This window comes from Grampus griseus (assembly GCF_964374135.1).
Source record: "Grampus griseus genome assembly, chromosome: 4".
NCBI lineage: Eukaryota > Metazoa > Chordata > Mammalia > Artiodactyla > Delphinidae > Grampus > Grampus griseus.
The window spans coordinates 46951992-46970532 of NC_138997.1; the positions used below are offsets into that span (position 1 = coordinate 46951992).

The 18541-nt window shown below is 45.6% G+C and overlaps 1 protein-coding gene across 1 annotated transcript in view; it reads right to left on the reverse strand.

Annotated features, from left to right (window-relative positions):
* PARM1 (prostate androgen-regulated mucin-like protein 1) overlaps window positions 1–18541 on the reverse strand; it is a 100584-nt gene that overhangs the window by 17605 nt on the left and 64438 nt on the right. The window contains exon 2 of the mRNA XM_082652651.1: window positions 17823–18518. Within this exon, the coding sequence (XP_082508777.1) occupies window positions 17823–18518 (696 nt within the window). The remainder of the gene's footprint in view (window positions 1–17822; window positions 18519–18541) is intronic.

Below are 18541 nucleotides of genomic sequence, written 5' to 3' on the forward strand. Positions count from 1 at the left end.
CTGTCTCTGGGTGTAGACCAGTCTTCAAACAGGGCTCTTCAAGGCCACCCTTCTTGTTCACAAAGGACAGCCAGGCAACAAGAGATGGAATTAGCAGGTGATTCCCCCCGTGGGCCCTTGAGGGCAGCTGAGCGAAGGGGCGTTTCTGAGGGTTCATATTGCCCCAAAGGAGGCCAAAACGTGTGAGGTGAAATAGATGGTACTTAAATATTCGGGCCACCTCCTTAACGATTCTGCCACCCACCAGCTCTTCTCAGAGGGTGCCACCATGGGGGCAAGGGTCTTCTGAACTAGAAGGGCTTCATCAGCCCCCAGCCTGGGAGGGCTTGTGTCCTAAGCTCGCTTTCACCTCCACGGCAGCTGCAGCTGCCCCCCTCCGAAGCAGCCCGGAAGTTCATGCTGGGAAGTTCCACGCCTCAGGGCATCGCGGTTTGAGCATCTGAGGGGTTTGCTGAGCTGACAGTAGCTGAGGGTAGCAGGACTTTATGCGGGAACCCAAAAGGCCCGATTTCCTCCTTGTGAAAACAAATGCCATTTCCCCCGGAGTTCTGTTTAAAGTAAACTGGATACTTCATGACCTTTTTTTCACCCTTAGATTCCATATATATGTGTTAGCATACAGTATTTGTTTTTCTCTGGGATAAGGAGGGTGGGAGGGAGGGAGACGCAAGAGGGAAGAGATATGGGAACATATGTATATGTATAACTGATTCACTTTGTTATAAAGCAGAAACTAACACACCATTGTAAAGCAATTATACTCCGATAAAGATGCTAAAAAGAAAAAAAAATACAACAGGGTATTGCTTTTATCTGTATTTTCATTAGCATTCAGTCAACTCAAAAAATGTATTAATTAATGACTGCATTTTGTGTCAGTCATAGGATGGGTTATTACTATAATAGCAGAAATTAAAATACCATTTATAAGGAAAAAAAAATAAAGTAAACTGGAATTCCCCTTCTCGTACTTCGTCTTTCAAGGCAGGGCAGGGAGAGGAAAGATGAGGAAGGTGTGGCTACGGCAGGGAAGCGCTACCCTATGAGGAAGGTGTGTACACTGGGTGGGCAGTGCCCTGGGGATGGGGGATGGGGAGGTGGCTGGCATTTCTGTCTTCCTCATCTTCCCTGTTGGCACGTGTGAGTTTCGGACTGGGTGTGATTCACGCTGTGAAGCCCTGGAACCAGAAGAAATTAAGAGAGAACCGGAGGAAATGTATGTATTTTCTAAGCCGAGATGCCAGAATATTCCACCGTGCCAACACGTTCTGCCTGGCCAGAGGGCTGTTGAAGAGCCACGAGCCGAAGCCTCCTTGAAGTCTGGGTCCCTCTGACGGCGTTTCTCAGGGGGCCATATCCCCACTTTCATAACAACTCAGAACAAAAATACAGCACAGGCTAGAGAATGATCTGTTCTACACTTGTGGGTGGTTACTTCCGTCTGGCGCTGGGCCAAGAACTTTACAGCTCCCAGCTCACTGAATTCTCTTTATGAGATGAAGAGAAGGATTCCCATTATATGGACGAGCAAGTTAAGGCTCAGAGAGATTGAAGAACTTGATTCCAGTTTTATAAGCTGCTAAATGATGAAGCTGTCATTTGAACCCAGGACTATATCCTAGGTTTTGCATGTTTAATCATTAATATACTGGTGACATCCCTGGCCCTTTTCTCAGCTTGGCCAGCTCCTACACTTTCTTTATGACAACTAAAGATCAACCCTTCTGGGAAGCTTTCCTGACACCCCCAGGCAAGCTGTAGTGCTGTTGTGTGTTCTCAGCTCTTTGTGTCTGCTTCTCTTAAACACTCTGTGTTGTATTTTTTTTTTTTTTTTTGCGATACACGGGCCTCTCACCGTTGGGGCCCCTCCCGTTGCGGAGCACAGGCTCCGGACGCGCAGGCTCAGCGGCCATGGCTCACGGGCCCAGCCGCTCCGCGGCATGTGGGATCTTCCCGGACCGGGGCACGAACCCGCGTCCCCTGCACCGGCAGGCGGACTCTCAACCACTGCACCACCAGGGAAGCCCTCTGTGTTGTATTTTTGAGCTTCCCCAGACAGATTCTAATCATATTCATCTTGCATCTCATCCCCCTTCTCCCTGAACTGTCCGCACTGGGCAGAGTCTCTAGCCCATAGTGGGTATTTAAATTATTTTTTTAAAATGTTGAATGATTAAATGTAATACTCGCAAAAAAAATAAAAAAGATAACTGGCAGTTTCTGAGACCAGTCACTGTGCTAAGAAGGTCCCCAAGCAGCAGCCTCTCCACCTGTCCATCGTGGAACCCCTGCTCCAGGTCCTACCTCGGCATCTACTCCTATGACTCTACAGCTACGGTCCAACCACCCCAGTGTGTGCTTGCGAGTCCCCATGGACGACTGAGCTGGAGGAGAGTTATTTTAGGACTCTCTGTCTGAATAAAGTCAGAAAATATCCTTGACATAACCAGAACAAAATCCCAGAAGCCCACGCTTCTGGTTGGACCTGGTCAGACTACCCGAGGGAGAGGGTTTCCCTGGAGGGCATCACTTGCCCTGCTTCGACTCTGTTCTGTGCCCGTGCAGTCCTGGAACAAACTATGACATCATTTACAGGCTCTCTCCGCCGCCCCCAACACCTGCCTCTCTTTACTACGCTTCGGCTAGTCCTTCGCAGACACAGGACGTCCTCCACACTAGAAGGGACTCTGCTCCTGTCCAGACTACCTCCCCGTCACTTGTCCTAAAGGTGTCCTCCTGTCTTCCTGGGCTTAGCAATGTTCCCAAACCTCAAATGTTCCCCTGGGGACTCTTCTCATTGAGGGATTTCCCCCTCCCCATTTTAAACATGAAAGAAACGTTTCATCTGACCTCTTTGGCAGGATACTTGCCAATCATATCCAAAAATAAGAATATTAGGATGCGATAGGATGAACCCGAACGACCTCTGAAAGAAAGAGCTTTCCTAGGTTCTTTAAAAAAGTTGTTATCGCTCTGAGAGAGCCGAGGACAGGGGAAGTGACGGTGGGGTGTTCTCAGGATGATAAAAGAAGGTGAGTGTCTTGCTGCTATCTGTGGATGACTTCCGAACTACATCTCATTGGGAATTCATCAGTCAGGCTTGTTTAGAATGCACGTGTAAATGCTTTGACCAAGTTCCAGGGTATGCGTGTGTGTGTGTCTGATCTATTTTGAGAAGTCTTTAACAAAACCTCTGGACTGTTTTTCAATGTTCTTACTCTTTCCTTTCCTCTTTCCCGTCTAGAGAATAGGTAAGAAACGGAAAATAGGAGCAGGTGGCCACTTCAGAGAGCGTGGTGGCTTCTTCAGTCAAGGTCACCAAGAGGAAAGGAACATTCTGTCTCAGAGGAATTCTTCCTCTTTGAACGCATGTGTCTGCGGGACTTCCCTGGTGGCGCAGTGGTTGAGAGTCCACCTGCCGATGCACGGGACACAGGTTCGTGCCCCGGTCTGGGAAGATCCCACATGCCGTGGAGCAGCTGGGCCCGTGAGCCATGGCCGCTGAGCCTGCGCGTCCGGAGCCTGTGCTCCGCAACGGGAGAGGCCACAACAGTGAGAGGCCCGTGTACCGCAAAAAAAAAAAAAAAAAAAAAAAGCCAGAGTAGGGAAGAGGTGGGAATGAAGATGTTCTCTAGAGGATGGGCTGAACTTGGACAGAGAGCAATGAAATTTTTAGGCAAGAACCAGCTAGATGGAGGTACATATATACAATGGAATATTACTCAGCCATAAAAAAGAATGAAATTGGGCCATTTGTAGAGACCTGGATGGACCTAGAGACTGTCATACAGAGTGAAGTAAGTCAGAAAGAGAAAAACAAATACCATATCCTAACACATGTATATGGAATCTAAAAAAAAAAAAAAAAAAGGTTATGAAGAACCTAGGGACAGGGCAGGAATAATAAAGACACAGATGTAGAGAATGGACTTGAGGACATGGGTTGGGGGGAAGGGTAAGCTGGGACAAAGTGAGAGAGTGACATGGATATATATATACTACCAAACGTAAAATAGATAGCTAGTGGGAAGCAGCTGCACAGCACAGGGAGATCAGCTGGGTGCTTTGTGACCACCTAGAGGGGTGAGATAGGGAGGGTGGGAGGGAGACGCAAGAGGGAGGGGATATGGGGATATATGTATATGTATAGCTGATTCACTTTGTTATACTGGAAAAACTAACACACATTGTAAAGCAATTATACTCCAGTAAAGGTGTTAAAAGAAATTAAAGAATAAAGGACATTAAAAAGAAAAAAAAAATAAAATAACTGATTCTTCTGAAAGTGTAGCTATTTGTTAAATTGAACTTTATAAGTAGTTATGATGCAAAATTAAAACTCCTTTATAAGGCATACAGCTTGCATGCAAATATGATACAGAACTGTTTTTTGTTTTGTTTGTTTGTTTGGTTTTTTTTTTGCGGTACGCGGGCCTCTCACTGCTGTGGCCTCTCCCGTTGTGGAGCACAGGCTCCGGACGCACAGGCTCAGCGGCCATGGCTCACGGGCGCAGCCGCTTCGCGGCATGTGGGATCTTCCCGGACCGGGACACGAACCCGCGTCCCCTGCATCGGCAGGCGGACTCTCGACCACTGCGCCACCAGGGAAGCCCAATACAGAACTGTTTTTAATGAGCACAATCTAAGTTTGTCTCCGTGTTAGTCCTTCTCTCTGCTGCCCCATCCCCTCAAATCTTTAAATCATTGAAGTACTGCTTAATCATTTCTTCACACAGTGGCAGAGGTAAACTTTATTAAAATTAGTCAAATATGACCACAATTGAAATCTTTTACTTCATGTTTATACTATTTCTTAAAAGCTAGTTAGTTTGCAGGATTGGTCAGTGGGCAGACTTGGGATTCAAACTTCGGGCAGGATCTCTGATATCTGTATTTTTCCACTTCCTGTCATCAGAAGCCCTGGTTTGGGGACTGGCTTTGCTTTTATCTAAAAGTATTTTACCTACTTGGGTAGCATATAGTTAAAAATGTATATTAGAAACACAAATCTCTGTTGAGATAATAAAAGATTTGCATTCACCCAAGCAAGTGTGTGTTTCTTTTTTCTTCATTTCTCTCTCCTGCAGGCGCATCATCTGTACTTGAAGGATGCAGGGAGCACAGGTTTGTAATCCATGCCAAACGGGGCACACGAGTCGGCACAGTTCCCGGTTACCATGGTTTTAAAATTTCCTTACTTCACTTACAATCACAATCTTTCCCAACACAAATGAAGCCTCGTTCCCACCTGGAATTTTTTATAACTACCTGTTTAGGTCGCACAACCCCAGCTCTCCTTTGACACCTGTAATGTAAACTAGGCTGGGTTTCTAAGAATAGCAAACAGTGCCCCTCATCCCCTTTCCCTATAGCATCCTGACAAGCTGATGGACACACAGCAGCTTCCCATTAACGTCACGTCAGGGAGCATTCCTCTCATTCAGTGCTCTCCAGACCAAAAGGAGCCCACGGGGAGTAAGAATTCTTCCCGAAACTGGGGTGACCCCTACATCTGTATGCTATTAACAGACTCTCCTTAAAGACTGAATTCAGTCTTGGTTTAACAACATTTCTCAGGGGACAGCTCTAGTATTGTGCCAAGAACAGTAATAAAAGCATTAAGAAAAACAATCGTGGTCATAAAAGTCTCAGCAGCCTTCCTTTACTGCAGTTCCCTGTGCCAGGCACTGAGCGAGGCAGAGCGGGGTAGGTATGTCCACTTAGGAGTTTAGCAGAAGCAGTTAACAAACATCTATTCAACTGGTTAGTATGCAGAAATGGGATTCAACCTCTGAGGCTGGATTCCCCAAACTTATGCTTCTCTACTTTCTGTGACGGGAAGACCTGGCGTGAAGACTGGCTTTATACATGCACTAGCTGAACAGTCTTGGGCAAGTCGCTTTGCTCCTTTGCGCCTCTATGGCCTCATCTGTGCCCCTATTTCTACCTGTAAAGTGAGAATTCGTTCATTCACACAACTGATGTTTATTGTTTACTACGTGCCCAACTTTGATGTATCGCTTGCTTCCTCTCAGAGTGCTTTTACTAATTAAACAGTGTATTTAAAATGCTTTGTCCATCATGAAGTGCATTACAAAGGTCTCGGTCTCTGGGCATCTCTTATCCATAAAAACTCTGAAGCCGGGAAGAAACTTGAATCCAGAAAAGATCGGAGTCAACCCTAGTATTCGAAATGACTGCGGATCTCAAGCTCAAGTTTTGCTTCCAGCCTGATCATGACCAATGGAATAATGTAATTTTACTGTTGAAAGGAAATTAAGAAGGTTCATTGCCTCTAACCCCTTCATTTTACAGATGATAACATAGAAATTAAGAGATTTGGTTGAGATCAGACTCCATCAGTGGCAGAGCTGGGACTAGATACCTTTGAATTCCGGGTTTGCCTTCTTTAAAATTTTCTACCTCTTGGTCTTATCCCAAGTAAAAGCCTTAAGGCACTGATAGCTGAGGCAATAAACAAAGACAAGACCCCATCTTCTATGTCACGACAATGTTTTCAAAATTCAAACATCTCTATACCACTCTCATGATTTTTGCCATGTCCACATCACTGATACTATTATTTTCTTAATATCTGTCTTTTTTTTTTTTTTTTTTGTGGTACGCGGGGCCTCTCACTGCTGTGGCCTCTCCCGTTGTGGAGCACAGGCTCCGGACGCGCAGGCTCAGCGGCCATGGCTCACGGGCCCAGCCGCTTCGCGGCATGTGGGATCTTCCCGGACCGGGGCACGAACCCGTGTCCCCTGCATCGGCAGGCGGACTCTCAACCACTGCGCCACCAGGGAAGCCCTAATATCTGTCTTTAAATTAAATTATTTTTCTTTAGATACTGACTACATATAGCCACACCCTAAGCAATGATAGCTATGAAATCATGAGTTTGATGTGCTATTTTAGTTTTTTTTCAAATTCATACTGAAACAAAAACATAGATTTATTAGAATGAAAAAGCTTCATCCTCTTGCATACTACCTGTGTAGGGACTTAAATCATACTTTTGGGAACACTGCTCCCACAAACCAAATTTTCACAAAGAAACTCGGGGTGAGATGCTGGATTGGGGGTAGATCACAGCCCTCAGATCCCCTGGAGGCGGCCAGGAAGAATGGAGGGCAGAGAGTCGGGGTCATCAGGGCCAGTGTCAACACCTGTCACTACTTTAGGGAACGTGGCAGCTTCATGAATACTGCTTCTTGGTGGAGGCCAAAACAGGGGAAATGTGGCACAGAAGGGACAGCTGTCCTGACTTACCCAACCCCCGGGGGAGCAGTGCAGACATGAACAGAGACTATTTCTAAGACCATGATGCTAACTAAGCCCTGATGATTGTCCCTAAACATGCTTCGTGTCAGTTTCCGCTTCTCATTCTTTCCTGCAGGGCAGCGTCACAGTGCCTGGCTTTATAAGCCTATCCTAACTCTTTGAAAGTTACCTTATATAATAAATGTAATTCAGCCTGGGCTGAATTATAACCTGTTCCGGGCTGAGAGAACCACACCTTGACATGAGTGGGGATCTCAGCTCTGAGTCAGACCTACCCTAGACCTCTTGAGGGATGGAGGGACAGTGTTGGAGAGATTTCTGGGGAATAATTAAAAAAAAAAAGATCAGAGAATCCCCTCTACTGTTTGTCCTGGATGAGGAGAAGTCTCCTTCTCCTCTGGTGAAAATTCTGATCTATAGTGTGAGTGGGTGAGCAGTATCATGTTAGGTCATCAAATCCTTTGACTGAAGGACAAAGATATTTCTATTCAGGAGTCAAATCAGAAAGAGGGAAAGAAATCCTGACATCTCTCTGCTATCGGAGTATCTTTAATGCAATTAGCCTTGAGAGTATCAAAAAGATACTGGAGGGCTTCCCTGGTGGCGCAGTGGTTGAGAGTCCGCCTGCCGATGCAGGGGACGCGAGTTCGTGCCCTGGTCCGGGAAGATCCCACATGCCGCGGAGTGGCTGGGCCTGTGAGCCATGGCCGCTGAGCCTGCGCGTCTGGAACCTGTGCTCTGCAACGGGAGAGGCCACAACAGTGAGAGGCCCATGTACCGCAAAAAAAAAAAAAAAAAAAAAAGATACTGGAAACCCTGAAAACCTGGGGGTTTTCCAGTTGGGGACAACTAGCTGTGTGGCAGTGGGAAGGAGGAGGTATGTGTAGGCTGAGAAGTCAGCCTTTTGTAGCCTCTGACTTTCAACTTAAGGGGCCAAGTTGGTGATCTCAACTCTGAAGTCATCCCTTTGCAAATTCCCCATAGAGAGGGGAGAATCATGTATCGCAGGTGCCATTTACCTGCATGAAGACAGAAAAAGAAGGTTTTTTGGTTGTTCTCTTTAGTATTTCCTCTATCTCTTCAGTATTCCAGTGATGAAAATGAGACACGACCACAGATAAAACAATACTGAAGGGGAAAATAAACCAGAAAAATTGGTATATGCCCTTTTTGAGACTCATCTAGCCTGCAGGTGAAGGCTCAGACCCCTTTGAGGCTCATCAGCCTTGGCACGTAAGGCCTTCCATGCTGCCATTTTCTTGGTTCCAAGGACACGGCAAGAAGGAAGGGAGGAACTTCTTAGGGCCCAAGACAGAGTCCTAACCCTGTTTGCAATGATAAACTTGCAGTGTGCAAGTTTATCATTTTTTATCATGGAAAAATGACTCTCGCTGGGGAGCAGAGAGTCAGTTTCAGGTCACCTGTCTCAACATCTTGACAAAGGCCAGTGACACTATAATTCCTGCAGCCCAAGGACTTGGGGATTTCTGCAGAATCATTAGTTAATTTAGCTTTGCCTCCATGTAATTAATCACCTAGGCAAGGTAGGAACCTGCTTTTGGAGACTGTATTTTATTTACCAAGCTTGAATTTCTCCCAGACTCAGGATCCCAAGGTTTTAGAGTTAAAAACTTTAGAAAGAAAATAATTTCCAAACTTTGATGCCAGTTAGGGGAAGAAGGCAACCTCCAGGTCTTAATCCCCCACCCTCAGGTGCAAGTGGAGCCTCGGCAAAATCCTGTAAGCTCAGCTTTTGTATCCTCCCTCCTCCATGATTTATTTTCTCCCAGCTAGAAATCTCTAGTTGTATGCACTCTTCAACCCTTATCTTTGGATTTTCCAAGTTTCACGAAAGTGCTACTATTTCCAATGTGAACATAGTTACTTTTCTCTTTCACACTTTTTGGATTATCCTTTTCTGTATTGTGTTATAGGCAGGTGCTAAAATGGACCTTGATTACCTAATCTTTACAGTAATAATCCTTTTGGGAGTCTTGAAGTGTTGTCACAAACATTTTATTTTTTCAAGTTAACAAAACACAAAGTCTAGAAGAGTCAAACTCTTGTTGGTAACCACACTGAGAATCAGGGACCCAACTGTAATAATAAGAGCAGCCAACATTTATTTAGTGCTATGTAAGGGACTCTTTATAGACTTGTCTCATTTAATTCTAAAAAGAATCCTATAAGGCAATTATAGTACTATTATTACCCGCATTTTACAGATGAGGAAAACGTGACACTCAGTGATGAATAAACTTGCCAGGTCATCCATCTAGTAAATGGCATTGGTGAGATCTGAACCAGGCAGTCTGATGCCAAAGTTTGTACTACAAGTAACATGCTTACCCTCCTAGAGCCTGGCTTTGAAATGACGCCATAATTTCACCAAACAGAAATACGGCAAAGTGTTTTTGATGGCCCACTTCATGGACTTTGAGATTTTATGACTTTAACCTAAGTTCACCTTAAATTTTGAGCCCGTGTTCTATCCCTGAAGAGGCCTGTGGGTCTGATGATAAAAGCGCAAGATACTGTTAAATAAAACTCTGTCTCTTACTGGCCGATATTTTTCTTTCCCAGGACCAGAGAACAAGGCATACCGAGGACAATATCAACTTAGTATCCATTATGTGTTCTCCTCATGCAATACTCCTGACTCAACCCACTTCAGGGGGGGAGTTCTAGAACCTTTTCTGAGGAAGACAATGGGTTAGTGCTGATCTGTTCTCACTTTCCCGTTATTATTTTGAACAAAAAGACATGCTCTTCTGAGTCAGAAGATTACAGTAAGTTCAGTCTGGATATGGAATTGGGAATATTCCAACCAGTTTTCTCAGTGAGCCAACAAGCCATAGATTCATTTAGGATATCAGCAGCTGTGCTTACAAGCTAAATTCCACTTTCTCAGTGAAGTATTTCCAAAATCACTTTAGTCATATGTGACTAGTGAAAATATCTGAAGCAGAAAAAAGAAAGTGTTCCGTGGAGACAAAGTCTCTAAATGTAATGAAAGGTGAGACAAAGTATGTGATGGAGTTGCATTGCTACTAGATAACAATACCAATGGTAACTAGCTGATTTTATTACCTTGACATATATTTTTCAAAGGATATTTTGGAAATATTTTAAAACCAGATTAAGATTTAGGCAGTAAAAGTAAACCAAAGGAGAAATAAAAGTAGTAGAGACAAGAATTTAGAATATTTTTTTTACCTGAAATATTATCTGACAGTTGGAGCTCCTTATGGGAGTTTTACTTGCTGTAAGCAAGCTTAGAGGTTTAGCTTAAGTTTAAAGAATTGGGCACAAAAGAAAAAATGTGAGTGAGGATTTATAATCCATATTCTTGTCAGCCTTGCAGTCCACGTGGACCAAAGATAGGAGCCAGCGTGATGGGAAAAGAGAGATGTGGTGGGATTATGGGAGCTTTGACATGAGAATGAGAGTGAAGAGAAGTGGGTGAATTTGGGACCTACTAAGAGTTCAAACCAACAGTTCTCGGTGATGGAAAGAACACAGAGAAGGAAGGAGGATTGGACTAAAAGATGTTGGTACCATTCACTGTTAGAGGTCAGGCCTGGGCATGTCATGATTTAATATTTGTAAAACTGAGTCTAGGATAGATACAATATTTTTTAGGATTATTGCTTTCTGATATATTTTGGGCAATCTGGAAGAATCTGATCAATAAATGTTTAACGCTCTTTTACTTTTTTTGTTAAATCCTCATTTCCCCCTTTAATATATTTTGAATAGATCATCGAAATATAATGGTCATTAACTTACTATTGTATTACTTACAATACATATATATATTTTTACTCCTAAAATCTTTCTACGTATACTTTAAAAATGATTCTTCCCCCTTTTCTAGGAGTTAATTCATTTTTCAAATCTATATTTATCCTAAGAGTTGGTCTGGAATAAGGAGGTGTTTTGACAGCTGAAAGTCCCTTGCAGGTACGGATGCAGAGAGGATTAGATATCTGTGCCTGCTTGGTGTCATTCCTTTCAGGGTATTTATTAGCACAGTTTGTCCTGAATAAATCTGGAGTCAGACTAGCAAATTAAAGTTCAAAGGCCTTCACCCATTTTCACAATTAAGAGTCCTTCTCTTTGTAATGGAAAGCACAGGACAGCATAAGACCAGGGGCCACTTGGATTTTATAGACAAAAGAGAATACCCAGTCTGCAACAAGCCGAGTGACTATAATTTTAAAGTTTGCATATGTAGGAATTGGGGACGATTCGAGTATCACTTGGTGTGCAGTATCAGTTTATCCCTTAAGCGTTCACACAGCACCATTCAGTTCAGTTCAGGATGTCGCAAACATACTGTAGTCACAGCTTCCACCCTTGAAGAGCGCTGATTTAATAACCCAGACGATCCTTATTTAACACATCACATCTCTCTCTCTTTTCCTTTAAAAGCAAAACAAAAACTGAAAAACGAAAATGAAAACCCGTTTCTTCTGCACAGCCGCTTTCGGATGGCGGCGGCTACCACCTGCTTCTCCTCCCATCGGGAAGCTCCACCCCTCAGGCCCAGCTGGCAGCCCTGGGAGTTTGACAGCATCCCATGTGGCTCATATCCACAGCAGGTCTGGAGGCCGTAGGTCCTTCCCAACTTTTCATTTCTACGAATTCAGCTAGGATGGGTTCAGTGGAAGGAAGACCTGACTTCGGGTCACTCAGGAGAACTGAATTTGAATCCTAGCCTGGTCACTCAAGTGAGGACTTAAGTCACTAAACCTCTCTGTGCCTGTTTTGTCACCTACAGCAGAGATACACCATCCGGCTCACCTCGCTGGAATGTTCTGAAGATTAGATGGAGGGCTACCTGTGCCAGTCACGAGCCCAGTTCTTAGAACACGTATATTCTCAGTAAGCCTCGTATGAACGTGAATCTCATTCCTTCTGCCTTGGATAATTCTAAGAAACAATTTTTGTGGTGTGATAAGCCAACAACAACAACAACAAAACCCCTGGAAGATTGTCTCTCTTGTGTTCAGTTTATAATGAAGAGAGCTTAAAGTCAGAGTAGCTAAATGACATGGTCTGTCAGTGACAACGGCCAACCGGAAACCAGGTATAAACCGGTCTACGTGTCACCAGTCCTGAACTCCCTACAGTTTATGTACATGGATTCCTGCCAGTTGAATATTCTTAAGTATAATTCTGAACACGTTCTGCCTCTGATCAAAAGCCTTTGGTGACTATCAATGGCTTGTCAAGTAAAGTAAGTTGCCTCATCCTGTTACTCAGGGTCCTCTAACACTTGTCCTGAAATCTTCCTTCCGGCTTCTTCTGCAATGTCTTCCTCCACACTCCATCCTGGGATCCACAGGCTACTTGCCGTGCTGGGTACACGCGACACTGTAAACTCCACAAGGGTGGCGACTGTCTCATTCACGGCCAAATCTTCACTGTCTAGCCAGATGCCTGACTCACAGTGAGAGCTCAGTAAGAGTTCGTTGAAGATGATGGGCAGTCTTCATTATGATAAACACAGTAACAATAGCAATCACAATAGCAAAATAATAACAATAATGATGATGCTGCTGATAGTGGTAAATAATAGTAAAATAACAAGCACAGACATCAACAGAGTCATAGCTCAACAGCCACTATGCTGTACATAGACCCTCTCCAGGTCTCTCTGGTGAGGGTGTGGTGAGTAGTGAGATCAGTTACAGGGGTATTTAGTTTCTTATCTCCATTAAACTTTTTAATAACCCCATCATTTGGAGACTACCCTTATCCCATTTTATTGGTGAGAAGACCAAGGCTCAGAGAGATTAAATAGCTTCCCTGGTACTGGCTGATTGCCTCTTTCATACATTTATCCAACAAGTGTCATTTCAAGTCTACCATGTGTCAGGCTCTGTCTCAGGGGTTGGGGATGTAACCTACATCCTCCCGTTTGTGAGCAACGTCCTTGCTTTCATGGAGCTGACAGTCTAGTGGCAGAAAGCAGACACCTACTCACCAAATAAATGAGATGATGTCAGCAAGTGGTAAGTGATTAAAAGGAAAGTAAAGCAGGATAAAGGGATCCATGGCGATGCGATTACTGTTTCAGAGAGGGGTATGAGGAAAGGCTCCTGAGGAGATGACAGCTGCACAAAGTCCTTCCTGATGACAAGGAGCGAGCCACTGAAGACCCAGCAGGAAAATGTTTCAGGCAGAGGGAATGGTAAATGCAAAGGCCCTGGGGCAAGAGTGTCTGCGGTCTGTTCAAGAAGCCGTAAGATTGCAGTGTGTTTGCTGGTGAAAGTGGAAGCAGGCGAGAGCATTGAGGCAGGGCGGGTTCCGAGTGTGCTGAGCACTGCAGGCATGACACAGACTTCAGCTCTTACTCTGATTCAGAAGGGCAAGCGAATGGAGTGTTAGAGCTGAGGAGGGACAGGATCTGTCCTGGGTTTTGAAAAGGGTCGCTCCGGCAAGGGTGTGGTGAGTAGTGAGATCAGTTACAGGGGTATTAAAGTCCCACATGTGAGAGAGGACCGAGGGGTGAGAGGAAATTGGGTTCTGAGGGACCAGATGCAGCGTATGTGAGAGATGAAAGAAGTCTAGGATTATCCCACAGTTTCTGAGGGAGGACTGGACGGAGGGGTGAGGAAATCAGTAATTCATCTGATCCGTATGACATCTGAAATGCCTAAGAGCCACCCAAGTGGAGACCATGAGTTAGCTGACAGCTGGGTGTTGACATGTCTTTAGTTCAATGAAACAAAACAGGGACAGAATTTTACATCTCCGGGCTATCAGCATGTGGATGGCATTTTTTTTTTTAATTTATTTTGTATTTTTTTTTACATCTTTATTGGAGTATAACTGCTTTGAAATGGTGTGTTAGTTTCTGCTTTATAACAAAGTGAATCAGTTATACATATGTTCCCATATCCCCTCCCTCTTGCGTCGCCCTCCCTCCCACCCTCACTATCCCACCCCTCTAGGTGGTCACAAAGCACCGAGCTGATCTCCCTGTGCTATGTGGCTGCTTCCCACTAGCTATCTATTTTACGTTTGGTTTAAGTCACGAGATGTGATGAGGTCATCTCAGGAGTGAGTGTGGGGAGAAGAGGAGAGCGTGCGTGTGGAGAGCTGGGGGAGAGGAAGACAGTGTTGGCCCTGGGGTGCTCCAGTGTAGGAAGGTGAGGGGGTGAAGTAAGGTGACAGACACGGAGAAGGAGCAGTGTGACGAACCAAGAGAGACTGTCCTGAAGGTCAAGTGGAAACAGTGCTTCAAAATGAGGGCAGTGACCATCCGTGTCAAATGCTGCTGCTAGGTCGGGTATGCCAGGACTAAGAATTAACCCTCAGAGCTGGCAGTGTGGAGGGTACCAGATACCCCGACCAGAGCAATTTCCGTGCTTGCAACTGCCGGCTGGATTCTGCACCCAGGTATGTGCAGCACACAGGTGCCTGAATCTCCCCTGCCCTGTCTTCTCCTCGGGCTGCAATTCCCTTCATCTCCTACAACTCAGTTCATGTGCTCCCTCTATCATGAAACCTTCCCTAATCCCGCCAGTCAAATCTAACTCCCATAACATTTACCTTGTTTTTGAATTATTTATTGGTGACTATGTCTGGATACTTGTTGAATGGACAAGTCCTTGGATTATAGAAATATGCTATGTGAACTCATACAGAAGAAGACAACATGCTCAACAAAAGTGCAGTATGATTACTGCCACTATGAAGGCAGCACAAGAGTCTCTAAAACAAAAACATCTGCAGATAGTCACCTGTGAGCACAGTGTCACAGGGTACTGCCTAGTCTGCTGGGCTGATGGTGGAGCAGTGCGGCAATGCTGGAGCTTAAAGAAGACCCAGTGGTGGTTTAAAGGATTTGGGCTCTGGGCCCAGCTTTACCACTGGGCGGTGTAACCTTGGGTGAGTCACTCCAAACTTCTGGGACGCAGTTTCTTCACCCTTGAAATGAATCGCTTGTATCATATCTGCTCAAAGATCCTCCCACCCACCCTGGTTCATTCTCAGATCAGAAACTGAGTGGTGTTAAGAGTTACTTGTGTCCTTTCTTTTTACTCAAACCGTAACATCTCAGAGGACAGGTCTTACGCTTATTAATACTTCTTTGCATCAAGCACCAGGTCCTGGTGGCTGCACAATAAATATTCTTCGATTTAATAGATCATAAGGGATGAATCCCCTTGGGTCTATGAAATGTACACTGGCCATGTTCAGTGATCTCCCTCTGACCTGTCACACCTTCCTCTCAAGTCAATCAATCTTTCCTTCATTCATTTACCCTGGAGTTCTTACTGGGGGCCATATTCCCTAGAACTATAAAGTTCTGGTCCATGACCCAGCTCTGTCACTAATTTTGTGTCTCTTAGCCCTGCTGGCTTTGAGTTGAGGAAATCAAGACACATGGTCGAAAACACAAGCCAGAACAGTGGAACAGGGCTGTCTTGGATAATCTAGCCCATGAAACTGAGGGACTTGGAAAAAGTAGTAGGTTACGCCACATTAGGGAGTCTCTTGCATGCCAAGCTCAGAATTTGTGCTCAGTATATTGAGCACAATATACTGTATTGTGGAGGGGGCAGTATCCTGGAGGGGGCAGAGGGTGGAGGGGGCAGAGGGTGGAGGAAGGGAAACCAGTTAGAAAACTGAGAAAGTAGTGCAGGTGGTGGGAAGGGAAGAGATGGGGCCACTGCCTCAAGCCTGTTCTTGGATGGCACCTTTGTTAGGGACAGACCTGAGGACTCGAAGTCAACACCCACTCTCCTCCAGGTACCGGGTCCATTCTTGAGATATTCCCTGCATGCTGGCAGCATGGAAAGTATCAGACAGAAAGTGGGGATGTGGCAGAAAGTAAAGACAGAAAGCACACATCTAAACACAGCGTGCTGAGTACTGGCCGGAGGTACAAACAGGGCGCTAATGGGGACGGGGCTATGCAGAGGAAGCTATGCTTGGACTGCGAGTGCCGGATTCCCTCCTTTTGCCTCTGCAGATCCACTCTCCACCTTTCTCCACTTTGCTCTCTGACTTGCCCTCCAGGAGGCTGAACTGTATGCACCACAATGGGCTTCCTTGTCCTTGGCTTCTGGCTGCCTATCAGAGTAGGGGGGGAGAGGGAGGGCAGAGTATAGATTCCCTTCACTCCCAGAGGTTAACCTTGAGTTAGTTGTGCCCCTCCCCCAAGAGTCCCGACTCCTCCCAGGGTGGTCTATTCTACAAGACCCTCCTTCTGGGTTCTGGTTACTATTCTCTCCTCCTAGGTCTGACTCATGACAGCTCTGCAATTATGATGCCCTGTGGTTTTCTTATACACCACCAGCTGTACCTTTGTAATTCATTCCTTTAGCCCAGTTTGATTGCATCTCTCTCTCTTGTTGGGACTCTCACTGATACTGGGCCTTTGAAATAAGAATTTGCAATTCTTTGGGACCTTGTCCCTTAGTAAACTGTGAGCTCTTCCATGAGGAGTTATGTCTTGTTAATCTGAGCTCTGTTTCTCCCCGCCTCCACTGTGTACCAGAGTTTCCATTCGTAATGGTTGTTTATCAGTTATTTGTTAAAAGATGTTAATTTCTCCTCGGTCACAGCCATTTCTTTGACCCCAGCTGGTGCTGTGTGGCTCAGTCCCAAATACTCCCCTCTGAGTCCGTGGCCCCTGGCAAGATGACTCAGGCGAGGGCCTAACGCTCCATTTTCCCCTTCATCTGCTGGCTGCTCTCACCTCACTGTTTCTTAATCAAGAGGCCAAATGTTCCTACTAAGGCCTTTTCCTGACCAATGCCCTGAAGTTTCCAGACTTCACCTCAATGTCAGATGCATGTGACCTCAGAAGAGACCCTAAATCTCTCTCTATCATAATTTCCAAGACTGCAAAATCAAGATAAAAATAATACTAACTTTACAGGGCTGCTGGGAGAATAAAAACAAACGTGACATTCCACAAAAGTTGTTGTCTTTCCCATGAAATATATCAAGAATAAGCACATTCTCTCCACCCCCCGCCCTACTTTCTTTGACTGTTTCCATGAGGTAAACACTGCATTAATACATCGAGCAAAATCATAATAACAACGGATATTTCCTGAGTACTTACTCTCTGCCGGGAACTATTCTAGGCACTTTATATGTCATTTCATTTAATCTCCACAAGAACCATGTAGGATACAGCTTTCTTTATCCCTATTTTACAGATGAGGAAAAATAAGGGCACCCTGATGAAGTAATTTGCCCAAGGTCAGGAGCCAGAACTGAAACCTAGGAAGCTCAACCCAAAGCCTTTGCTTAACCAGTCTCATTGGTTTACATACATGAAGACGTACGTGAAGACAAATTATAAAGATTGGCCACAATTAATGAACTATCATGGGGAAATCATTAAGAGACTAAAAGTAAAGTTTGAACTTGTGGAAATTCTTAGGAATTATAATTTAGCTCGGTGTTGCACTCCAACATTCAAACTTAATCCATTGTGTTTGGTCAACTGAACGGCATTCTTAGCACCTCAGTGTCATCAAGGCCACGTGTTCTAGCCAGAGACTCACCTGAACTTAGCGCATGCTCCACTTCCTGCATGATCACCCCGGGGGGGGCAGTGGTGGTCTCCGTGTCTATCAGCATACAGGTCACTCTGGGGGGCACAGTTGCTTGGGCCGTGGTCTCGGTGGGCACTGGCTCGGCAGGGGCATGTGAAGTGGCTACGTGGCCAGAGATGTGCTCCTCCGCTGGGGGCTCTGATGTGGTTAGAGCTCCTGTGGGCTTGGTGCTGGCCTCAGCGGAGTTACGGTTGGTGCTCACAGGGGCAGAGGGAACCTCCTCTGGTGGTGAGGTTGATGGGGGTGAAGGTGATGAGGCTGGCGCTTGAGGGGAGGTGAGTGCGGGAGACTCAACGGGGGGCTGCGACCCTGTAGCTGCCACCCCGGCTTCGGGAGTGTCTGAAGTGTGTTCCTCGAGCGTGGGTGTTAAGTGGACCCCACCGCTTGTTGGTGAGGCGGCTGTGTCTGTGCCCTCCCAGTTGGAGGCTGGGCTGGTGGGTTCCTCTTCTCTGGGCTCTGTGGAGACGTTCTTGGCGGATGGAGATGTCCGGGCCGATGCTGTATCTGGGAGGACCGAGCTGCTGGGTGTTCCACCGGTAGGGGAGGCGGGAGGGCTTTGCGGAGAGAAGGCCGTTGGTGGGCTGCTCTTTGCCGGAAGAGAAACAGGCGAGAGGGCTGATTCAGACGCGCTCTGTAGCCTCAGTCCTGTAGAAGAGCCAGTACAAAGG